Here is a 23,505-nt window from a genome sequence, read left to right as displayed (position 1 = left end):
TAGTGTTTGTACAGTGTACCATCAGGTTACTTACCGTGTAGTGTTTGTACAGTGTACCATCAGGTTACTTACCGTGTAGTGTTTGTACAGTGTATCATCAGGTTACTTACCGTGTAGTGTTTGTATAGTGTTTGTACAGTGTAACATCAGGTTACTTACCGTGTAGTGTTTGTCCAGTGTATCATCAGGTTACTTATCGTGTAGTGTTTGTATAGTGTTTGTACAGCGTAACATCAGATTACTTACCGTGTAGTGTTTGTCCAGTGTATCATCAGGTTACTTACCGTGTTGTTTTTGTACAGTGTACCATCAGGATACTTACTGTGTAGTGTTTGTCCAGTGTATCATCAGGTTACTTACCGGGTAGGGTTTGTATAGGGTTTGTACAGGGTAACATCAGGTTACTTACCGTTTAGTGTTTGTACAGTGTACCATCAGTTTACTTACTGTGTAGTGTTTGTACAGTGTAACATCAGGTTACTTACGGTGTAGTGTTTGTTCAGTGCCAAGTTGAGGGCCTGGACTAAAACTTCTGTTGCCTGTAGTAGGTAGTGTCTGCTCACATCCTCCGCAGCCTGTCAACAAAATCTAACATTATGTATAATGTCAACAAACATCCAACACTCTGTATAATGTCAACAAACATCCAACACTCTGTGTAATGTTAACAAACATCTAACACTCTGTATAATGTCAACACACATCTAACACTCTGTATAATGTCAACAAACATCCTCAGTATAATGTCAAAAAACATCCAACACTCTGTATAATGTCAACAAACATCGAACACTCAGTATAATGTCAACAAACATCCAACACTCTGTATAATGTCAACAAACATCTAATACTCTGTATAATGTCAACAAACATATAACACTCTGTTTAATGTCAACAAACATCCAACACTCTGTAAAATGTCAACAAACATCCAACACTAGGTATAATGTCAACACACATCCTCAGTCTAATGTCAACAAATATCCAACACTGTATAATGTCAACAAACATCTAACACTCTGTATAATATCAACAAACATCCAACACTCTGTACAATGTCAACAAACATCCAACACTCTGTATAATGTCAACAAACATCCAACACTCTGTATAATGTCAACAAACATCTAACACTCTGTATAATGTCAACAAAAATCCAACACTCTGTAAAATGTCAACAAACATCCAACACTGTATAATGTCAACAAATATATAACACTCTGCATAATGTCAACAAACATCCACTTTTTATAATGTCAACAAACATATAACACTCTGTTTAATGTCAACACACATCCACAGTATAATGTCAACAACCATCCAACACTCAGTATAATGTCAACACACATCCACACTCTGTATAATGTCAACAAACATCCTCTGTATAATGTCAACACACATCCACACTCTGTTTAATGTCAACACACATCCACACTCTGTATAATGTCAACAAACATCCAACAATCTGTATAATGTCAACAAACATCCACACTCTGTTTAATGTCAACACACATCCACACTCAGTATAATGTCAACACACATCCACACTCTGTATAATGTCAACACACATCCAATACTTAATATAATGTTAACACACAATCATATTCAGTACTAAATTAATGTAAGGAAAATGTGATTTTTTTCACGGAGTTATAGTACAACTATAGTTCACCTTGATTACACACTAACTTTCAAACAAAGGAAAGTAGCAGTATTGTGAGGCAATCAATAACTCTAATATTTTATAACGGACAACATTAAAATTAGGGAACAATGTTTTGATGTATAACAGTCTGAAAATATTCAAGTTAACTTGTGAGAAGCAAATGTGTAACAAATGGATGTACACCTATATAGTTCCCTACACTAGTACCCGTGGAGTATTAACAAAAAGAATAGTTTTGAGTCAATAAAGCAAGTCCTGCTAAAATGAGTATGGGATATTTGTACATGTGATACCTCAGTGGCTGTAGTAGCCAATTAGATGTCATTATCATGCATTTACACAGTAATTTTATACAAATAGCATCTTGATGAATCAAAACTGTGCGTTTACACTGGTTTTACCTTTGTCTTTCATTTGTACAGAGTAGCGTACAAACAGTGTGTTTACACCGGTTTTACCTTTGTCTCTTTCATTTGTACAGAGTAGCGTACACACAGTGTGTTTACACTGGTTTTACCTTTGTCTCTTTCATTTGTACAGAGTAGCGTACAAACAGTATGTTTACACCGGTCTTACCTTTGTCTCTTTCATTTGTACAGAGTAGCGTACAAACAGTTTGGACGTCTCGTCCAGCTCAGGTTTCTCCTCCTCATCCTCTTCTCCTTCCCCAGACGAACTCTCCAGCTTAGAAAGTTCCTGCAATTTACCAATGTTTCCTAATCATTCCTGAAGTCTAGAATTACTACCAGCAATGAATTTCAAATATTTCTTTTCATTAATCAGTTTGTAAATGGTTAATTACAAAAATTCTTTTTGCAATAAAATGCAGGATGGTTGAATCAGAAGAATCAGACAGATGAGTGTTTTTAAATCCTTGAACTTTGTGATATTTTGCTTTATGTCTAGACTTACCTCCTCATACACGGACCACTGTGTGGCGGAATTTGGACATGAGAAGACAGAGAATGCCTTCAGACTCTGACCTATTCCACACAACGCCTACAATAAAAATATTTAATATTCTCAGAACCTCTCAAACCAAGTTATGGACTCTCCTGTCTTCTGCAGACATGATATATGTCTAACAAACTTACCTTCTGCAAATGATTCTGATGAACAGCCAAAGTAATAGGAGATATATGAAAGACAATAAGGTTGTTGAAGCATGTATAATGCAGGCATACAATTAAATTTCTATTCTCAAGATATTGTGATCAACTTGAGCTTCATTCAGAGTACATCTACAAAAGCCTTCGTTTTACAAACCACTCCACACCGATAGATAACTGATTACTACACGGTAACACTACCCTGTCACCCCTACCAAATCCCTCCACACCGATAGATAACTGATTACTACACGGTAACACTATCCTGTCACCCCTACCAAATCTCTCCACACCGATAGATAACTGATTACTACACGGTAACACTACCCTGTCACCCCTACCAAATCCCTCCACACCGATAGATAACTGATTACTACACGGTCATACTATCCTGTCACCCCTACCAAATCCCTCCACACCGATAGATAACTGATTACTACACGGTAATACTATCCTGTCACCCTTACCAAATCACTCCACACCGATAGATAACTGATTACTACACGGTATTACTATCCTGTCACCCCTACCAAATCACTCCACACCGATAGATGACTGATTACTACACGGTAATACTCTCCTGTCACCCTTACCAAATCACTCCACACCGCTAGATAACTGATTACTACACGGTGATACTATCCTGTCACCCCTACCAAATCACTCACACCGATAGATAACTGATTACAACACGGTAATACTATCCTGTCACCCCTTCCAAATCACTCCACACCGATAGATAACTCATTACTACACGGTAACACTATCCTGACACCCCTACCAAATCACTCCACACCAATAGATAACTGATTACTACACGGTATTACTATCCTGTCACACCTACCAAATCACTCCACACCGAAAGATAACTGATTACTACACGGTAATACTATCCTGTCACCCCTACCTTAGCTCTCAGCTTGGGGATGCCTGCAGCCATATTGTGAGCATCCACAAACTTGAGCATGGCATCTTCTATAACTGTCCTGTAAAGGCAAACAATGAAAACAAATGAATATTGGAACACGTTAATACAGGACAAAAATGTTGAGAAATCTAACGTAAATAGCAAAAGGAATATACAAAAAGGTCATAAAGACTAGCTTTAAGCAATTACAGTACAAGTCTTAAACTGACAAGGTCTCCATTTATTAACATGTAGTTATTAAGATATTATAGACAGTATATGTATTATTTTAAAATCACATGCTTATCTAGAGGATTTATCACTTTATGATTGGATGTTCTTTTTGAAGAAAAGTTGGTCTAAACTGTGTCTGCTATCATCTGTATTCTACTTAGAACTATTAACACTTGTGTAAGTGGGTCCTACTTTGTGGTGTCGACCCATTCTTTCTCCATGTGTGTGTAAGTCGGTGTCTCTCTGATGAAATCCTCCACCAACTGTCAACAGATACAACACTCAGTAAACTTGTAAGTATGTATGACAAAATTAACAGATTTAATTTGAATCTGTTAATGGACCCTCTAGTTTGAAATTTATTTTTTGATAGTTATAGATTTTTTTTTATTAAGGGATAGAAGATAACTTCATGAAATATATAATGCATGAAAGGAAGGTTTTGTTTCCAAATATCCATCTGCCACACAATTTTATTTTACCTTTCATGGGAGTAGCCCATTATTCATCAAGACAGTCAGCACCATAAACCTAACAATGTCCATCCCACAATGCAACGTGGTACAGTGCAATATCAAATTTGTATACAGTAAAGTTTCTGTAATTAATTGTACCTCTGACAATTTTCTTTCACCTCTGCCACATACATAATTAAATACACTTAAGATGCCCAGGTTACCTTGACAACCTCTGCCACATACATAATTAAATACACTTAAGATGCCCAGGTTACCTTGACAACCTCTGCCACATACATAATTAAATACACTTAAGATGCCCAGGTTACCTTGACAACCTCTGCCACATACATAATTAAATACACTTAAGATGCCCAGGTTACCTTGACAACCTCTGCCACATACATAATTAAATACACTTAAGATGCCCAGGTTACCTTGACAACCTCTGCCACATACATAATTAAATACACTTAAGATGCCCAGGTTACCTTGACAACCAAACCCTTCCGGATATCCTCAAGCTGGGTCTCTCTAGCCTCCTTGGCGTGCTCCTGGAAGATCTCCAACATCACCGTCCCACAATGCACCTTGATATCGGCCAATTCTCGCTGGATTGGCAGACTCAAGCTCCGCAACTGTACAAATTTGAAGTATATTTATAAATAAAGATAACTGAAGTAGAAAGTTTTGATGATAATTATTGCCCTTATCCAGAATTTATCAGATATATATATTCTAGACGTTTGTTTAGGAAATAGAAGTGTCCAGTTAACCACTGATAAACATGTGAGAGAAGCGTTTGGTGTGAGGATTTTATTTCAGTAAGTTGTGCCTATTAGTTCTAGTAATTTCATTGGGAAATATCAGCTAACTTGTCTGATTATGATCAGGTGTTGTTTATTACCTTTTTCCCCAATGTAGTTCAATAGAATAGTGTTGTTTGATAGGATGCACTTAATAGTGTTTCATATGATGCTGTTTGATTGTTTTGAGCTTTTTTTATTTTTCTGATGGAAATTAATGTAAAATCTAAATCTAAATTGTAGTTCAAAATTATTGTATTATTTCCTTTTTCTTTAAAATTATTGTATGATCCTTGTCTGATAGTGTTATTATATAGGGAGCGAGCATACCTCCTGTAGAGATGACAGAGTCTGGACGTCCCGGTACACCTCCTCTGCTATGGCCACAGCCTCCCGCAGTACACTCATCGACTACAAACACGGACGATAATTGTCAGTATTCTTCAGTCGTAAGACTGGGGAAATTAACCTTGTTAGGTTAGTCAGGTAATACAGGTAATATCTAATAAAATATATAGGCTAATTAAAATGGTGTAAGTTGTTTTCTTTAAATATAGAATCATTTCATTCTCTTATTGTGTAATTAGTTCATAGCAGAAACTGACTTTCTATATATAGAGAATTACATTGCCTTTCGACCTCAAAAGCAAAACTATGCATGCACTTTGGGAAAGGTTGACATCAGGGAACTTATAATAAAATTTGTAGAAATGAACCTGGTTGGACAATGTCATGTAAATAACAAAATTTGCTCCAATCTTTGTTACAGAGGGACAGAAATGAAGACCTGTTCGCCATTACCTGGAGGTAATAAGTATGCAGGACTTCTTTTTCTGAATGGATCGACTTCTTGGCCATCTTGAGTAGGATATCAGCATGGTCCTTCATGATGGGTAGGACCTCTCGTTTGTAACCTAGCTTTACCAGCTTGTCACAGGCACCCTCGTATTTCTGTACAAATAAATACAGATATTTTATCTCTCCAAAACTCAAGGAGCGTAAATTACAAGTTTTTTTCTGATAAAAAGACGTTATACTTGGGTAGAATAGGGTACCTCAGTCTATTTCACAAAAATTTAATACCAATCACTTTTGAAAAAGAAATCTTCTATCTAGGTTACTTATAAGCATTAATCGTACACTAATGTACAGGAAAATGAATTTTGAACAAGTGTAACAATAGATGTAGACACAAGAATATTTAGAATTTGATTTAAATCCAAGTTTATTGACTTTTCCAATGACTTTTTTACAAAGCTATAAAATATGATAGGAACAGGGAAGACTGGTATATTTTGTTCACACTCCAAAATGCTAGGAAACCAAATAACTATGGAAACACTGTGGTTTGTTACATTTTTTACCTCACAGATACCGAGGAGTTTTCTCATCACTTTTGGTTCATTAATATCCATATCTTCTTCCAAGATCAGCTTGCTCTGGACAAAAGCCAATCTGTCAAAACAAATAGATAAAGTCAGCAAGGTGTCAGAAAATCAGTAAGTTACAGCTCAATGATAGCACATCCAATGGAAGTTATTTATTGTCCTAGATAATCACAATTGTTACTTTCAAGTCAGTTATACCAGCAAGATTGAGGAAAACATCCAAATATTTCTAAAGAATCATGCCAATGAAAATAGTTATATTACATATGATCTTGGACTTATGCATAAAGTGACATATTTTGTATCCAATTTTAATGGATCTTAATATCTGAAGTTCCCTAAAGAGTGAAAAGGGTTTAATACATATTATGGGCATGATCAAATTGAGTCATCAGATTCACCTACCTTGCTTCCATTTTAGAGATGATGAACTGGGTCACACTGACCCTGTTGGGGCGCTCATCAGCAATTCTTAGGAACTCGTTCAGGGCATGCACCAGAATACCCCGGGCCTGTCAAAGAAGATAACAAAATTAATATTCATCATAAAATTGCTTAAAATCAGTAATAGACTGAATGTATTTCCATCAAAGTTATCATATAAAACATGTGCTGTGATTTGTCCCTGAAGATACTTACAATTCTCACAGAATTCCTGTTCTCGTAGTCCTTCAACGTAGCCTCCACCATCAGCATGGTGGTCTCGTACCAGAACATCTCATCCCCGTGGTAAATAGTCTATAACATTCAACATCAAATTGTTATCTACAGCTGGAAATGGGACACAAATTATGATGACCTTTCAAGGTGATAGGAATCATTGTAGAAAAGTAGTGTTAATACAGATAGACCGTTCAAGGTGATAGGAATCATTGTAGAAAAGTAGTGTTATACAGATAGTTATAAGTCTATTGTCTCAACATTTGTTTGTAACCAAGAATTGAAAAGTCTTCTTGCAGACTGATACCATGGATATCCATCATCAGGCCTCTATAGTAGTAACTGAAGTGTGAGTGTGGTGATCCCAGATAAAGACATCAGAATCTAACCTGTGCCTCGCGACAGAAGTTAAAGGCCTGTCCATACTGGGCTTCAGCGAGAGCCAGCTTCCCGAACAGGAATAGGGTCCGGGCCTGAAGCTGTTGGTCGTCAAATGCCTGCAGAGAAAGAAGTTTGGTCTATGTTATTGATGTTTGGTCTATGTTATTGATGTTTGGTCTATGTTATCATTTTTCAACAATTTGTCAGGTAAAATGGAGAATGGGGCCTGCAGATCAAATGCATATTCTTTTTCCACCTGTAATATACCTCATTTTCAAACTTTATAAACATGAAGAAATTTTGATATATTGTATGTTGACATTTTGGGCTTCATTTGAATCATAAACTCATCGTAGAAAGTTAAATGTTGATATATCTATTATATAGGTTAACTGTCTTACTGTTGAAAGCCAGTTTTCTATACAACCTGTATTACACTGACTTACCACTGCGGCTTTGTGTACTTCGTCCAGATACTGTCTGGCTGCTTGGTAGCCACACTGTAACAAAATGTCAATTAATTAAATCATGAGAAATTAAATTATCTTTTCAACTGTACATTTATTAATAATAAGATTACAATTAAGAAAATATCAATACTCTGTACTGACCTGTCTGATGAGGAGTTCGGCCATGTCAGCCCACACGTCGCGGAAGGTAACAGCACTCAACACTTTTCCCAGATGAGACGTCAGCGGCTGATCCTCACTCTGTAACAAGTATGGTAATGATAGCAGCTACATTGGTTACTTGATTAACAATAGATGAAGAATTGATTATTTATCAAGGAAAAACCTGTCAGAATTATTAATAAATGTGTAAACTCGAAAAAGATCACTTTAAAAGATGCATTGAGTACTGTTCATGAAAAAATGATGTTTACTAATGTAAGAAACCTGAGGTAAACATATGTTTGTAGTGTCATGTCATCTGTCTGCTTAAAGACACCTCAGTTAACTAGGAGTTGGCTTTACTACAAGTATCACAATTCAATTGTGTTTGAATGATGTTACACCTATAAACAACCAACCTTGGTGTCGATGGAGGACTGGCCGGGACGAGATGTGACCGACTTCCTTGTCTGACTTTGTGTACTCTCCGCAGCCAAATTAGCCAGCGACTCCTTCACTCTCATCTCCTCCCTCACGACCTGTATCTGTCTCTCCTTCCACTGGCCGATCTCATCGCGGGACCTAGGGTTATACAATCATCTCAATGTATCTCTCATACAGGTACAAGACAGTATAACAGAGGTTAAAAAATCTCCCAGTTTATTCACATTTTTTATGAAATTGAAAATCTAATATATAAGACAATTAACACCTAAGATATCAGTAAATTAACACAAAGCATGGCACAAAAATCCATACAACATGCTGTACTCATAGAGGAACTTAAACATGTGGTATTACATGACCTTAGCTGTAGTACTTAGTCACTAACTGATCTATACACATGTGATATTACATGACCTTAGCTGTAGTACTTAGTCCCTAACTGATCTATACACATGTGATATTACATGACCTTAGCTGTAGTACTTAGTCCCTAACTGATCTATACACATGTGATATTACATGACCTTAGCTGTAGTACTTAGTCCCTAACTGATCTATACACATGTGATATTACATGACCTTAGCTGTAGTACTTAGTCCCTAACTGATCTATACACATGTGATATTACATGACCTTAGCTGTAGTACTTAGTCCCTAACTGATCTATACACATGTGATATTACATGACCTTAGCTGTAGTACTTAGTCCCTAACTGATCTATACACATGTGATATTACATGACCTTAGCTGTAGTACTTAGTCCCTAACTGATCTATACACATGTGATATTACATGACCTTAGCTGTAGTACTTAGTCCCTAACTGATCTATACACATGTGATATTACATGACCTTAGCTGTAGTACTTAGTCCCTAACTGATCTATACACATGTGATATTACATGACCTTAGCTGTAGTACTTAGTCCCTAACTGATCTATACACATGTGATATTACATGACCTTAGCTGTAGTACTTAGTCCCTAACTGATCTATACACATGTGATATTACATGACCTTAGCTGTAGTACTTAGTCACTAACTGATCTATACACATCTAACTGCAAAAACGTAACCAAGGTCACAGGGATCAAAATAAAAGGCAAAGATCACAAAAATGCTGTGAAGCATGATAAGCTGACATAAAGGCAAAGCCTACTCAGGGCAAAATCATAAAAAGGTACAAATTTAGGGAGGCAGAAGTATAACAAGGTTTTCATCATTACTTTTTTTCTTAAATTCATGAAATCTTAACGAAATATGCTAAAATTATTTAAAAATTGATATTATCATGACTTATCAAAAAGACAATTATAGCCTCTGCTGTACTTACAGAGACTGGTCTTCTTCATCTATTGTCAGAGGTCCAGCCAACTTCTCATGGAAAAAGATTCCATTCTTCAGATTTAACTCCAGGCAAACCTCAGCAGCCCTGAAACAATAATTAAAGGAGTATTAATACATTTATAATGATATAAGTTTGTGATGATTGGTTAACACTAGATCATGTCACCCTGTTTAACACCATACAACATGGCTTGTGATGTGATTCATTATGTTATACTGTACTGAACTTTTATCTAAGAAAGTGAGAATTCTATAATCCTTGAAACTTTCATTTTCAGCCAATCATAATCCTTGAAACTTTCATTTCAGACAATGTTGTCAACAAGATGGCTGATACGGAGATAATAGGGAGTAAAAGGAAGGTCTGTAGATGATTAAGACACAACTTTGAAGAATGAGGATTTCTTATTACTGCACAATATCAAACTACCACAACCAGTTTGTCAGGTTTCATTCTCCCACAAAATGAACCAATGCTATTGATCCTTAATCAGCCATTCCAAAGAGCTGCTCGGACACAAAGTTTGGCAATTGTAGGTGACAAAGTCTTTGAGAGATACCCCAGACAAAGTGACGCGTGGAACAAGTTTTGCCTATAAAAAGCCATGGCATGTATCATTGTATTGTGGATGTTACCTGGTGTGGATAAGGACGTTGAGAGGGGTACTCTTGAGGAGGTTACGTGACAGGATATCCTCCAGGGCGAACACTGGCAGAGTGAGGTGATTGTAACCAACCTCCCTCAGCATTCTGATCAGTGTGTTCAGGTAGTGATAGGTCAGCATCTGAATCAAGCACAATTTATAGTAAAAACAAAAATTCCCACTTTAAACCAGTTCTTAACAGAACTTTTTGAATTTTGTGTTTTTAGCAGCGAAAAAGAATTTAAAAGTATATTTAAAAATTGAGCACAAAGCTTCATAGTTGTAAAGAGACATGTCTCTTTAATCAACTATAATAAAACAAACTCTATAAGTGTACATTTTTCCATGAATATCTAGACCACACTTAAACCATCAATAATATGTACGAATTCAGTAGAGCCATGTTAACTTTGACCAAGACTTGTAGTGGATTACTGCCCCAGCCACAGAGACTTATTGTAGACTTACCGGCTTGACAATGGTACTGCTGTTAATACCATTCACCTTCATCTGCTCACTGCTGAAGGCTTCCACCACCTACAACACAGAAGTAAGAGTGGGAACAAGTCTGGTATTGTTCTTCAGTTTATCAAAATTAATCAATATTCAAACATGAATTCCAACGGAGCAGCGAAAATCACGACAGAATCTTGCTTACAGATGATTTATTCAAGCATTGTGTTTAAATACAAACATGGCTGTGATACATTAAGTCATTCTTGCAAGCTGTCTCTGTGGGAGTCTATGATCATATAAAATTTCCAACCTTTCGTCTTCATTTCAACAGATTTATTGACTTGATATATGTCAATTGGATTGGACATCAGGCTAGGCCTATTTAAGTCCTTTCCAAACTTATTTACAAATATTACATATACTCTGTCATAACAATCCAATTAAACAGTGCAGGGGAGATAACTCCAATTTAATTTTACAACTTTTATTTAATCATTTTCTGTTTATGTTTTAGATATTAACAATTAAATACTGGTAAATCATGTATATTTATTGACAACCCATCCTGCATAAAATCCAAGGGATACATGCCCAAAAGTCCCTGTGTATAAAAACATTGGCAATCAACCCACTGGATATATATAGGATAAGTTACCAAAAAATAAACATTTTGTAAAATTTCAGAATATGATATGGATTCATATAGGAAATTGTAGTTATCATTATATATTATTGGATTTGGTTCTCATAAAAATTTACTTAACAAAGCATTATAGAATATTCATGTAACTATGAAATAGTTAGAACAGGTTATAGAATAGTACACTCATACATTCCATCCAGTCCAACCTTTCGTCTGTAATGTGTCTCATACTTTACCTCGTCTGTAATATGTCTCATACTTTACCTCGTCTGTAATGTGTCTCACACTTTACCTCGTCTGTAATGTGTCTCATACTTTACCTCGTCTGTAATGTGTCATACTTTACCTCGTCTGTAATGTCTCATACTTTACCTCGTCTGTAATGTGTCTCATACTTTACCTCGTCTGGAGCGTCGTAGACAGCCCATTCCTCTGTATTTCCAGGCAAGGCATCTATTGGCCCCTTACGTTTGGGTTTCTCCTTAACAGGGGCAGCTGGGGCATCCTTTTCCTTCTTCTTGTTCTTAACTGATGCAGCGTCAGACTTGGAATCGCTGCCTCCAGCAGCTGCAGCCTTGGCCATCTCTTTAATGATTGGGCCAGTCACTGGTACGGACACCTACATTACCAAGCATACAACACTAAGTAAGTTGACTATGCAGAAATGATTTTCAAATCTTTTTTTACGGAACCAATCAATACAAATGGCCCAAGGGTCTTAACAGCAGCTTTGGACTACTGTAATGAACAATCGTGAGAAAAGTGATGAGATGAAGTGGGCAGTCTAACAATATACTATATTGTTCTTATCCATGAGCTAAAGATCATTTGCTAAATAAATGTATTCTGCGTTGTATTATTTAAATTTAAACCACATGCAACAGCAGCTTCTGAAAATGACTGATCTTGAGTTAAAGTATAAAAATGCAAATAGTCAGTTTCTTTTTACCATAAAACTTTCACCATGCCACAGTTGAACACACATGTAGTCTTTAAATGTATTTATTTTTATTTTTTATTATACCTCTTATTCCACAGTTGGACTTGAGAAATGACTTCCAGTCAATGACCTAAAGATAAACATACCTGCCAAAGTCGCATGACAAAGGAGTGACACATGAGCAGGAAGTCGTGGTACTCCATGGAGGAGCGGCCGGCGATCTCGGCCAGGAGAATGTACGCTCTCAGCAGCCCGTCTATCTGTTTCACATCCTCAAGGTCCTGGAACTTCATACCGGGGTTGTTTGGCAGCACACCTGCACACACACATGTACATGTAAGTAAATCATGCCACCTTTCACCAATGCTTTCGTTGTGGTTAAGACACTGTGACTAGTTGATGCTGTTCAGGGATGCTAAAGTGTCTTCATCTAGAGACAACACAGTACCCTTAACAGAGGGAAATGATAGCTTAAAGTCTTCCAAAAATAACTAACAGTAACTACTAATTGTGTAAATACAAGCCAACAGAAATTGTCACAATAAAGTTCTATGAAAACAAGTCCTTTTAGGATTTTCTAGAACCTAGTTCTGTAATGTCCATTGTCACAATGTTCATCTGATGTTGTATAAGCTCAAACAAATGAACTTAAGTTTGAGCCAATATACATGTCACCAGTACTATTCAAATTTCCTTAGACTGAATATGCTACTAAACAATCCTATAATGGCTTGCTTGGCTATGGGTATGTACATACACAAACCTATGATGGCTTGCTTGGCTATGGGTATGTATACACACAAACCTATGATGGCTTGCATGGCTATGGATATGTATACACACAAACCTTTAATGGCTTGCTTGGCTTTGGGTATGTATACACACAAACCTATAATGGCTTGCTTGGCTATGGGTATGTATAGACACAAACCTATAATGGCTTTCTTGGCTATGGGTATGTATACACACAAACCTATGATGGCTTGCTTAGCTATGGGTATGTATACACACAAACCTTTAATGGCTTGCTTGGCTTTAAGTATGTATACACACAAACCTATAATGGCTTGCTTGGCTATGGGTATGTATACACAAAAACCTATAATGGCTTTCTTGGCTATGGGTATGTACACACACAAACCTATGATGGCGTGCTTGGCTAAGGGTCTGTATACACACAAACCTATGATGGCTTGCTTAGCTATGGGAATGTATACACACAAACCTTTAATGGCTTGCTTGGCTTTAAGTATGTATACACACAAACCTATCATGGCTTGCTTGGCTATGGGTATGTACACACACAAACCTATCATGGCTTGCTTGGCTATGGGTATGTACATACACAAACCTATGATGGCTTGCTTGGCTATGGGCATGTACACACACAAACCTATGATGGCTTGCTTGGCTGTGGGGATGTACACACACAAACCTATAATGGCTTTCTTGGCTATGGGTATGTACACACACAAACCTATGATGGCGTGCTTGGCTAAGGGTCTGTATACACACAAACCTATGATGGCTTGCTTGGCGTTGTGTATGTATACACACAAACCTATGATGGCTTGCTTAGCTATGGGGATGTATACACACAAACCTATAATTGCTTGCTTGGCTATGGGTATGTATACACCCAAACCTATGATGGCTTGCTCATACACGAACCTATAATGGCTTGCTTGGCTATGGGTATGTATACACCCAAACCTATGATGGCTTGCTCATACACGAACCTATAATGGCTTGCTTGGCTATGGGTATGTACATACACAAACCTATGATGGCTTGCTTGGCTATGGGGATGTACACACACAAACCTATGATGGCTTGCTTGGGTATGGGTATGTATACACAAAAACCTATAATGGCTTGCTTGGCTATTGGGATTTATACACACAAACCTATAATGGCTTGCTTTGCTTTGGGTATGTATACACACAAACCTATAATGGCTTGTTTGGCTCTTGGGATGTATACACACAAACCTATAATGGCTTGCTTTGCTTTGGGTATGTATACACACAAACCTATGATGGCTTGCTTGGCTGTGGGCATGTACACACACAAACCTATAATGGCTTGCTTGGCTATGTGTATGTATACACACAAACCTATAATGGCTTGTTTGGCTCTTGGGATGTATACACACAAACCTATAATGGCTTGTTTGGCTCTTGGGATGTATACACACAAACCTATAATGGCTTGCTTGGCTATGTGTATGTATACACACAAACCTATAATGGCTTGCTTGGCTATGGGTATGTATCCATCGGGATTGATGTCATCAGACACACTACTAGTGTCACTGCGACTGTCCATCGACTTTGCCATTTTCCGGGGTTCTGGACTTTTGCGAGGAGTGTCAGCTGGTGGAGCTGTTTTTGGAGGTGGTCCTGGTGTGGCCTTGCCCTTCGCTGACCCCTTGCCTTTCCCTTTCTTGTCTGCTTTCTTGGCCACTGATGCCGCTACAAGACAGGATCGATTGTAATCAGTAAACAAATTATTAATAACTATGAAATTCAATTGCTCATCATGAATAGATTACCAATGTGTCTATGACAAAGCTATATATGTAAACAACAGATCTAAAGTACAGCAGCACTTGACCTCTGACCTCTTAATTAAAATCTTAAATTATCCATGCAGTTAGTTCGGTTTCTATGTTATATATCCATGTAAAACTATAATGCACACATATATGGTTGTCTTTTTGTGATAAAATTGTTTCATATATACATTCATTTAAGATTGCATGGAATATCATCTGGACGTCTTTTAACATTTTGAAAGTTGTTATCTTAAGTGTAAACCTGTAACTTCTACAAATAAAAAAGGTTAATTGAAAAACATTGAAAATTAGTCATATTTATAAAATTTAAAGTAAGATAATACTCTTTGCGCATTTTTGTGTTTAAAAGATAATCTCAAGATAATATAATTGAACCTGTCTAATCTGACACACTGTGGGATCCAACAAATTGCTTAGATAAGACAGGGTATCAGAATACAAAGGTTTTACATGTTTCATAAGAAAGTAGATAACAGCTGTAGGTCGAATATTAAAGGGCATCAGAATACTCAAGGGTCAGATTAAACAGGTTTTACAATATTTTCATCAGAATAACTAACAGAAGATCAATCAAGACTTGAGCACACAAATTATTGTACAACATCTAAGAAAAACATCTCTATGGAAAAATATGCACACAAATAGTAAATGTAGAAACATGGATTCACAGTAAACACCGAAGTGACCATAGTAAGGTGACATGTGTTGTCAGTAGTGTCTTAGTAGTTCAGAAAGATTCAGCTTGAAATGTGTAACTTATCGCAATCTTTACATCTATATATTTCAACACTGCTAACACCGGTACTCCTATTATTGACTATGATTATAAGCAGTGATAAGTATTTCTATCATTTCATAACGCTTATGTTTATACTTTACAAATCCAAAGAAATGTTCTTCCATACTGCTAAAAATATTATGCTTACACATATTAAATATATCAATAAATGCTTAACAAACAAAAGTAAAAAGTTAATCATGTGCCCTATTAATAGCATATTGAATTTTTCATTACACTGCCATAAATGGATCAATCCACTCAGCGCTGACTTGTTTTGAACTTAGATATAGTATTACATTGCTAGAGGGTGTCGATAACCTTAGGTAAAAAGTGGGAACATGCAGAGTCCTAATTAACAATACGTATATAGTACAGTGTATGATCATTCATCACATCAAGAACCTCTAATAAAAACATATGTACCAGTGCATGCCTAGTCTGGGCATGGTCGTCACACTCTAACTACTTAGCGCAATGTCTGGGTGAAAGGATGATGTAAGGTTTCTAGCTACATCTATAACAGCACAGTACAACACCACCACAAAAACTGGGCAGGTACTTACAGGTTATAGACAGTATCACAACATGGGACTACACATGATGAAATTTTGACATTTTAAGCGCTGGGATATAGGATTCTTTTAGCTTGGTATATGACGCTGTTACATCTGACTACCTTCCATGTAAATTCTTTAACCTGACAGAATTTTTTCTGACAAATTTTCCAACTCCCACTACTATGTACATGTATTTCATTCACACTTAGAATGGATTCAAAGTAAAATTTCATAATAATTTCCCAGAAACAGGTGACTGTGCAAAACATTGACTGTTAATAATAAAAGTGGACTGAGTCTAACAGCAACGTGTATGGTCTGTTTTATCCTTTATCTTGAGAAAGGGCCTCGATAAATTTTGAAATCCTTTGCAAATTCCTGTTGTTCTTAAAAGTGATAAGAGACATTTACACTACACTTACATATCATATTTTTTCTTCTTGGTTTAAGTAACTTCACAAATATTCAGAAAAGAATACAATTGCTATAATTATACATATTACGTAAATGGGAAATGAGATAAATTTAATACCTTTGCACTTGAGAAGTACCAGTATTTGTAATCTGCAGTACTTTTGAAACGTGTATGTTATTTCATCACCAACTCTATTAAATATCCCCTATCGTAATTATTCATGATAGTATCATGATAATAACACGGTTGAGGTGGGTTCTACTACGGGAGAATACACAGTATTCCTAAACAAAAAGGAAAATAACAAACTGGATTTCAGGACATTTGGACAAGCTATTGGGATACAAGCTATACATGCAGATATATATAACAGTGGGGATAAAGAAAGGGACACTTGGAAGAAGGAAAACTTATAACAGCTTAGAATTAAAACGATTATATTATTTATCTACCACATCTCCATCACCCACTGGTGTATCTAATAATCCATGTATTAGGCTATGTGTTAATTTTATAGAAATTACAATATTTATAGATATTACAGTCATTTACACATATCAAAATTATTATCATTACATTATGTATCAAAGTTACAGTAATTACAGTAAGTATCAATGTTTAGTAATAATGGTACAGCACAATTTTAGAGTAAATATTGTATATATCAATATTATTGCAATTGCGGTATGCTTTAATATTACAAGTAAATATAGAGTATGTATCAATAGTACCAGGTATATCAATTATGGTATGCTTTGATATTATATTAAATATACAATATATATCAATATTATAGTGATTATGTTATATTTTATATAATGTCAGAGTAAAGATAATATATATCAATATTATAGCGATTATGTTATATTTTATATCATGTCAGAGTAAAGATATGGTATATATCAATATTATAGTACATGTCATTGCAATATTTATTTATTATACACTTATCAAGTTATGTATCAATAGGTATGTATCAGTATTGAAGTAATTATAATCATTTATTACATATCAATACTATAATAATTTTTTGTTATGTATCAATATTATAATAAGTTTTTGGTATGTATCAATATTATAATTTTTATTTTGGTATATATCAATATTATAATACGTTTTTGGTACATATCAATATAAGAAGGCTTACACTGTAATATATACATCTCTGAATATTATCATGATGATATGTATCAATATTATAATAAGTTTTTGGTATGTATCAATATTATAATTTTTATTTTGGAATATATCAATATTATAATAAGTTTTTGGTATATATCAATATAAGAAGGCTTACACTGTAATATATACATCTCTGATTATTACCATTATGATATGTATCAATACCAGGTAATCTAGTACAGTCTTTCTGACAATGCTATATTTGACGTCCTATTATGACAGCAATATGATTATATAAGTGACAAAAAAATGAAACAGACTGAAAACAAATCATGCACAACATTGCCGTTAAATGATACAGTTTGCACAGTGCACTTTAAGAGATGGTGGCCAGAGAATGAGAGGGCGAAGCAGAGAAGTGTGGAAGCCAAGAGGCTGGGTGTCCCTGCTACCTTTGCCTGTTAACTTTTTGTTGGAGTCAACCAGTGACAGTTTCCTGAGGGCAGCAGCTGGATCAGAACAGTGACAGCATTCACAACCCTACACTCACAACTACTCAACACCTCTCCGTGCACACAATCAGCTTTTTTATAAAAGAATATTTTAAAATTTAACAGAATTCTTTCATAAATTTATATAAGTGCAACAAATTGGTGGTCAGCTACATTAACTCCAAAACTTAGAGTCTGTTTAACGACTAACACTAATTAGTTATAATCAATCACGAACATTCAACATTACATTAGAAAGGTGCAAGTATTTAACATTTTATCTAAAAAGAAGAATTAATATTAAAATGAACATGGTGTAAGCAATAAGTGTTACATTACAAGACATGCTAACATCAAACATTTACTAGATGAGAATGGTGCCTTATATCTAAAGTACAAAGGTTAACAAGAAACATTGTACTCCTGTATATCAGTGTATACAGTAACATGAGCAATATAATCAGGTTCAGTTTTGACAGGTTGTATTTTTGTGACTCAGTTGACGTAATATTCAGAATAATTATCTATCACATAAAATATCAATCCAAGACTCTAAGTCAGTACATGTACCTGGAATGTGTTTCTTTTCCCATAAATTGCAGAGATACTTTATATGCTTCAGAACTATGAATTCATTGATAAAAATATTATCTTGAATCTAGAAACTTGTCGCATTGTTTCCATTGTAATTCACCAAAGTACAGTATATGTCTAAAGTTCCAATATAAATCTGCATCCTACACACTAACTACTACAAAAGGATGTGTTGTCTGAAAGAAGGTCACTTCAAATTTCCAAAGTATGGAATTCCCCCTGAAGCTCTTGAAGTCATTATCACAGTTGGAAACACAGTTTCAACTCCAGTCTGGTAAAACTTCAGTCAGAGAATCCAATACTATTCCTTACAATGTTATCATCCTGAACTGAGATGTCAATATTGCTCTCTACAACGAAAGTTCTCATCCCTTCTGTAAAACACTTCAACTACACAGAGTGTAAGACAAGTGAAGTGTAGTCACAGATAAATAAAACATACAACATCAACTACAGACTGCCAACGTGTGAAGCTCCTGGCAGCACTTATAAGTGGGGAAATCAAACTCTGAAGTCAGTAGTCTGGTTGTGGTAACATTTATCTCCTCTTTACAGTCAGAACCTTTGACACAAGACTCTAGACTTGAGTAATTACCTCTTTCCTTTTGTATTTCAGTGTCTGTCCTCATGTTGAGGATGATATCCACAGCCCACTCTATCTGGTCCACAGCATCCTGAAGTGGGAACTCGTTGTAGTACAGCCACTGACCAAATTCTAACAGTAGGTCTACTTTCTGCCACTCATTACTGGCGCTCTGTAACAAACAGGGGACATAACTCTGTGATAACCATTACTGTGTTACTGATAGTAGAGCCACAGACCAAACTCTAACAGTAGGTCTACTTTTTGCCACTCATTACTGGCGCTCTGTAACAAACAGGGGACATAACTCTGTGATAACCATTACTGTGTTACTGATAGTAAAGCCACAGACCAAACTCTAACAGTAGGTCCACTTTCTGCCACTCATTACTGGCGCTCTGTAACAAACAGGGGACATAACTTTTTCATACTAGTATAACTTTTTCATACTAGTAGGAAATAAATCTGTAACGGACAAGAGACCTGTAGCCTGTCTGACAGTCATGGCTCTGGGTAAGTAGTTACTTACATTGAGAGCCTCAATGGCTGCCTGTCTGACAGTCATGGCTCTGGGTAAGTAGTTACTTACATTGAGAGCCTCAATGGCTGCCTGTCTGACAGTCATGGCTCTGGGTATGTAGTTACATGTACTTACATTGAGAGCCTCAATGGCTGCCTGGTAGGATATGAGCTGCTCCAGAGTCTCCTTAGAGCTGAGAGCCACTCTCCTCCACATGTGGGCCACATAGTCCTCGCTCTCATCCTGTAAATTAACATAGAGGGATCGGTATAGGATTGCGTCACTACTATAGCAATATGTAATCATAATGTACCTTAAGCTTTCACAAAATGATTTTAAGATGTTGCCCATGAGGAAAATGACAGTTAAAAAAACATCTTTAAAAATAAATTTGCGAAAATCTGTTCTGAAAAGTTTGATGATATTTTTTTCCCTATCAAAGTTTGTCATAACAGAATTCTGTCATCTGAAAAAGAAAACTTACAGAAAAAAGACATTTTCAAATTAAATAATACACAAAATTAGAAAAAAGTGGTAGTGTACAATTATGAGACACAACATACAGTTTACTATTCCTGTTGTCATCTGAATTAAAATAAAGAACAGCAGACATTGTATAAGACCTGTACACAATAGTTTTTGACATATAAAGATATTGTACATGAATAGTTGATGCATGCATGTATACATAGGTACAGTAGTGTGGTTCACACGGTGCTGGTCCCTAGCCAAACAGTATAACGTGTGAGGTGTGACCACAGACACTCAGCCACCACTTACAACCTTCACCAGGTGATAGGGGAGTGCAGACAGTGTGTCACTCAACACTGAGTTAGTGATTTCATGCAAATGAACAGCTACTATTAAAAATTATAACCGTACAATTCGTGAAAATATCCAACTGGCTTTCAAAGTCAAAACATGGAAAGAATAGTCTACTTTTTTCACATCAAAAATTATATAAGAACTTGAAAAGCATGTTAGCAAAAATCTGTGTTGATTAAACTTAACCTAAAACAAAGTTTTCATCCCGCCTGTCATCAATATTTGCATTTTTTAAAAACTTTTCAGGTAGTTGAAACACCAAGTATTTTACAAACAAAGAGTGTGACTGCAACTTCTCACAATTCTGACACTCGTTCCACACGTTTTAACTCTTAACCACTAACAAGTGCACAATGACGGTGACAAGCCCTATGATCACATGTGGGCCGTGTCCTCCTCGAACTGAAGCAGTGATAGACTACTGGACCAGTCAGCCAGCAACACGTTGTGTGTGACACCATTCTGACTGACGATTATACAAATAATAATAACTAAAAGCAGTGGTAGATACTGTAACACCCAAACCTTGGGAACTCGGCTGATTAACCGATCATCTAGGTCCTCCTGTCAGGTGTTAGTCAAACAAAGCGATAAAGGAATAAAGATACACAGGCTATTATGTCTTGATTTGTACAACACACTGTTGAAGTTTTTGTTTGCAAACTGAACACTGCATAATTTACAAGAAAAAATATCAAGATAAAATATTTCAATATCAAAGGGTATCCATATATACAGTATCATACTATGTAACTTTCAATTTCGTTATTAAAGTTAAGAAATAAACCCACAGCAAATTTTGTTGAATGCTATAAAAAAATACGAAAAATTAGTGATACAAAAGACAAAGAGCTGATTCCAGAAATATATAGTTGTTTAAAAATACTGCCACTCTCTGGTTAATTGAAGTCGAATAGAATTGAAAAAGTGCAAAACAAATATCAACTCACGCTGGAATTAATGAGAGAACATTTCATACATGTGTTAGAATAAAAACTTGTATGACAATAACCCCCGCTCCTACCTTAAACTTCTGGATGTCCATATTGACGCTCCGGCCCAGCTTAGCCTTTGTCATTACACGATGTTTAAAGATCAAACTGCAAAACAAAAAAACAATTTCCAAGACACGTTTTTCTAATAAATCACAAATTATTTTACCTAATTTGAATGGTTATCAGCTGCATTTTATTCCAAAAGATTTTAAAAGATTTCATTTACATAATGTAATGATACATTACAGAACTCAGTCAGTATCCTGTTTGTAGGATTAAGTTTATTTCCACGTCTGATTTATTCTCCTGTTTAAATGGAACCATATTTCAAAATCATAAAACAAGTTATACCCTATGCTATAAATGCGTTGTTGTTTCAAAACCAAATTTTTACAAATGGGTCATTTGAAAGATAATCTCAAAAGTTAAAGAGATTTATCAATGTAAAATGTAAATGTTAATTTTGCTAAGTATGTCTAAGAAAGTAAGTGTTTATATGAGACTTACAGTCTGTGTTTGGTCCTACATGTTTATATGGAGACTTACAGTCTGTGTTTGGTCCTAAGTGTTTGTATGAGACTTACAGTCTGTGTTTGGTCCTAAGTGTTTATTTGGAGACTTACAGTCTGTGTTTGGTCCTACGTGTTTATATGGAGACTTACAGTCTGTGTTTGGTCCTATGTGTTTATATAGAGACTTACAGTCTGTGTTTGGTCCTATGTGTTTATATGGAGACTTACAGTCTGTGTCTGGTCCTACGTGTTTATATGAGACTTACAATCTGTGTTTGGTCCTACGTGTTTATATGGAGACTTACAGTCTGTGTTTGGTCCTACATGTTTATATGAGACTTACAGTCTGTGTTTGGTCCTAAGTGTTTATATGGAGACCTACAGTCTGTGTTTGGTCCTAAGTGTTTATTTGGAGACTTACAGTCTGTGTTTGGTCCTACGTGTTTATATGAGTCTTACAGTCTGTGTTTGGTCCTATGTGTTTATATGGAGACTTACAGTCTGTGTTTGGTCCTAAGTGTTTATATGGAGACCTACAGTCTGTGTTTGGTCCTAGGTGTTTATATGGAGGCTTACAGTTTGTGTTTGGTCCTACATGTTTATATGGAGAATTACAGTCTGTGTTTGGTCCTTCATGTTTATATGGAGACTTACATTCTGTGTTTGGTCCTAAGTGTAGAGTCTGTGTCTGGTCCTACGGGTTTATATGAGACTTACAGTCTTTGTTTGGTCCTACGTGTTTATTTGGAGACTTACAGTCTGTGTTTGGTCCTACATGTTTATATGGAGACTTAGAGTCTGTGTCTGGTCCTACATGTTTATATGGAGACTTA

The 23,505-nt window shown here is 35.9% G+C and overlaps 1 protein-coding gene across 2 annotated transcripts in view; it reads right to left on the bottom strand.

The window, feature by feature from the left end:
* Positions 1 to 23,505, bottom strand: part of LOC110455910 (cilia- and flagella-associated protein 46-like) — an 85,981-nt gene that overhangs the window by 22,147 nt on the left and 40,329 nt on the right. For both annotated transcript variants that reach the window (XM_021506342.1, XM_021506341.1), the window contains 25 exons: positions 22,190 to 22,265; positions 20,476 to 20,583; positions 19,833 to 19,992; positions 18,605 to 18,661; positions 14,943 to 15,173; positions 12,846 to 13,015; positions 12,160 to 12,378; positions 11,129 to 11,197; positions 10,653 to 10,801; positions 10,003 to 10,101; positions 8,640 to 8,802; positions 8,221 to 8,319; positions 8,056 to 8,109; positions 7,618 to 7,725; positions 7,208 to 7,306; positions 6,974 to 7,080; positions 6,545 to 6,635; positions 5,982 to 6,131; positions 5,511 to 5,591; positions 4,866 to 5,012; positions 4,109 to 4,179; positions 3,683 to 3,761; positions 2,579 to 2,665; positions 2,243 to 2,362; positions 486 to 575 (listed from right to left, as the gene is read on the bottom strand). In XM_021506342.1, the coding sequence (XP_021362017.1) occupies positions 486 to 575; positions 2,243 to 2,362; positions 2,579 to 2,665; positions 3,683 to 3,761; positions 4,109 to 4,179; positions 4,866 to 5,012; positions 5,511 to 5,591; positions 5,982 to 6,131; positions 6,545 to 6,635; positions 6,974 to 7,080; positions 7,208 to 7,306; positions 7,618 to 7,725; positions 8,056 to 8,109; positions 8,221 to 8,319; positions 8,640 to 8,802; positions 10,003 to 10,101; positions 10,653 to 10,801; positions 11,129 to 11,197; positions 12,160 to 12,378; positions 12,846 to 13,015; positions 14,943 to 15,173; positions 18,605 to 18,661; positions 19,833 to 19,992; positions 20,476 to 20,583; positions 22,190 to 22,265 (2,884 nt within the window). The remainder of the gene's footprint in view (positions 1 to 485; positions 576 to 2,242; positions 2,363 to 2,578; positions 2,666 to 3,682; positions 3,762 to 4,108; positions 4,180 to 4,865; positions 5,013 to 5,510; positions 5,592 to 5,981; positions 6,132 to 6,544; positions 6,636 to 6,973; positions 7,081 to 7,207; positions 7,307 to 7,617; positions 7,726 to 8,055; positions 8,110 to 8,220; positions 8,320 to 8,639; positions 8,803 to 10,002; positions 10,102 to 10,652; positions 10,802 to 11,128; positions 11,198 to 12,159; positions 12,379 to 12,845; positions 13,016 to 14,942; positions 15,174 to 18,604; positions 18,662 to 19,832; positions 19,993 to 20,475; positions 20,584 to 22,189; positions 22,266 to 23,505) is intronic.

The sequence above is a fragment of the Mizuhopecten yessoensis genome, unplaced genomic scaffold (assembly GCF_002113885.1).
Source record: "Mizuhopecten yessoensis strain PY_sf001 unplaced genomic scaffold, ASM211388v2 scaffold8421, whole genome shotgun sequence".
NCBI lineage: Eukaryota > Metazoa > Mollusca > Bivalvia > Pectinida > Pectinidae > Mizuhopecten > Mizuhopecten yessoensis.
The sequence above is the reverse complement of the archived record's forward strand: the minus strand, read 5'-3'. Positions and strand labels throughout refer to the sequence as shown.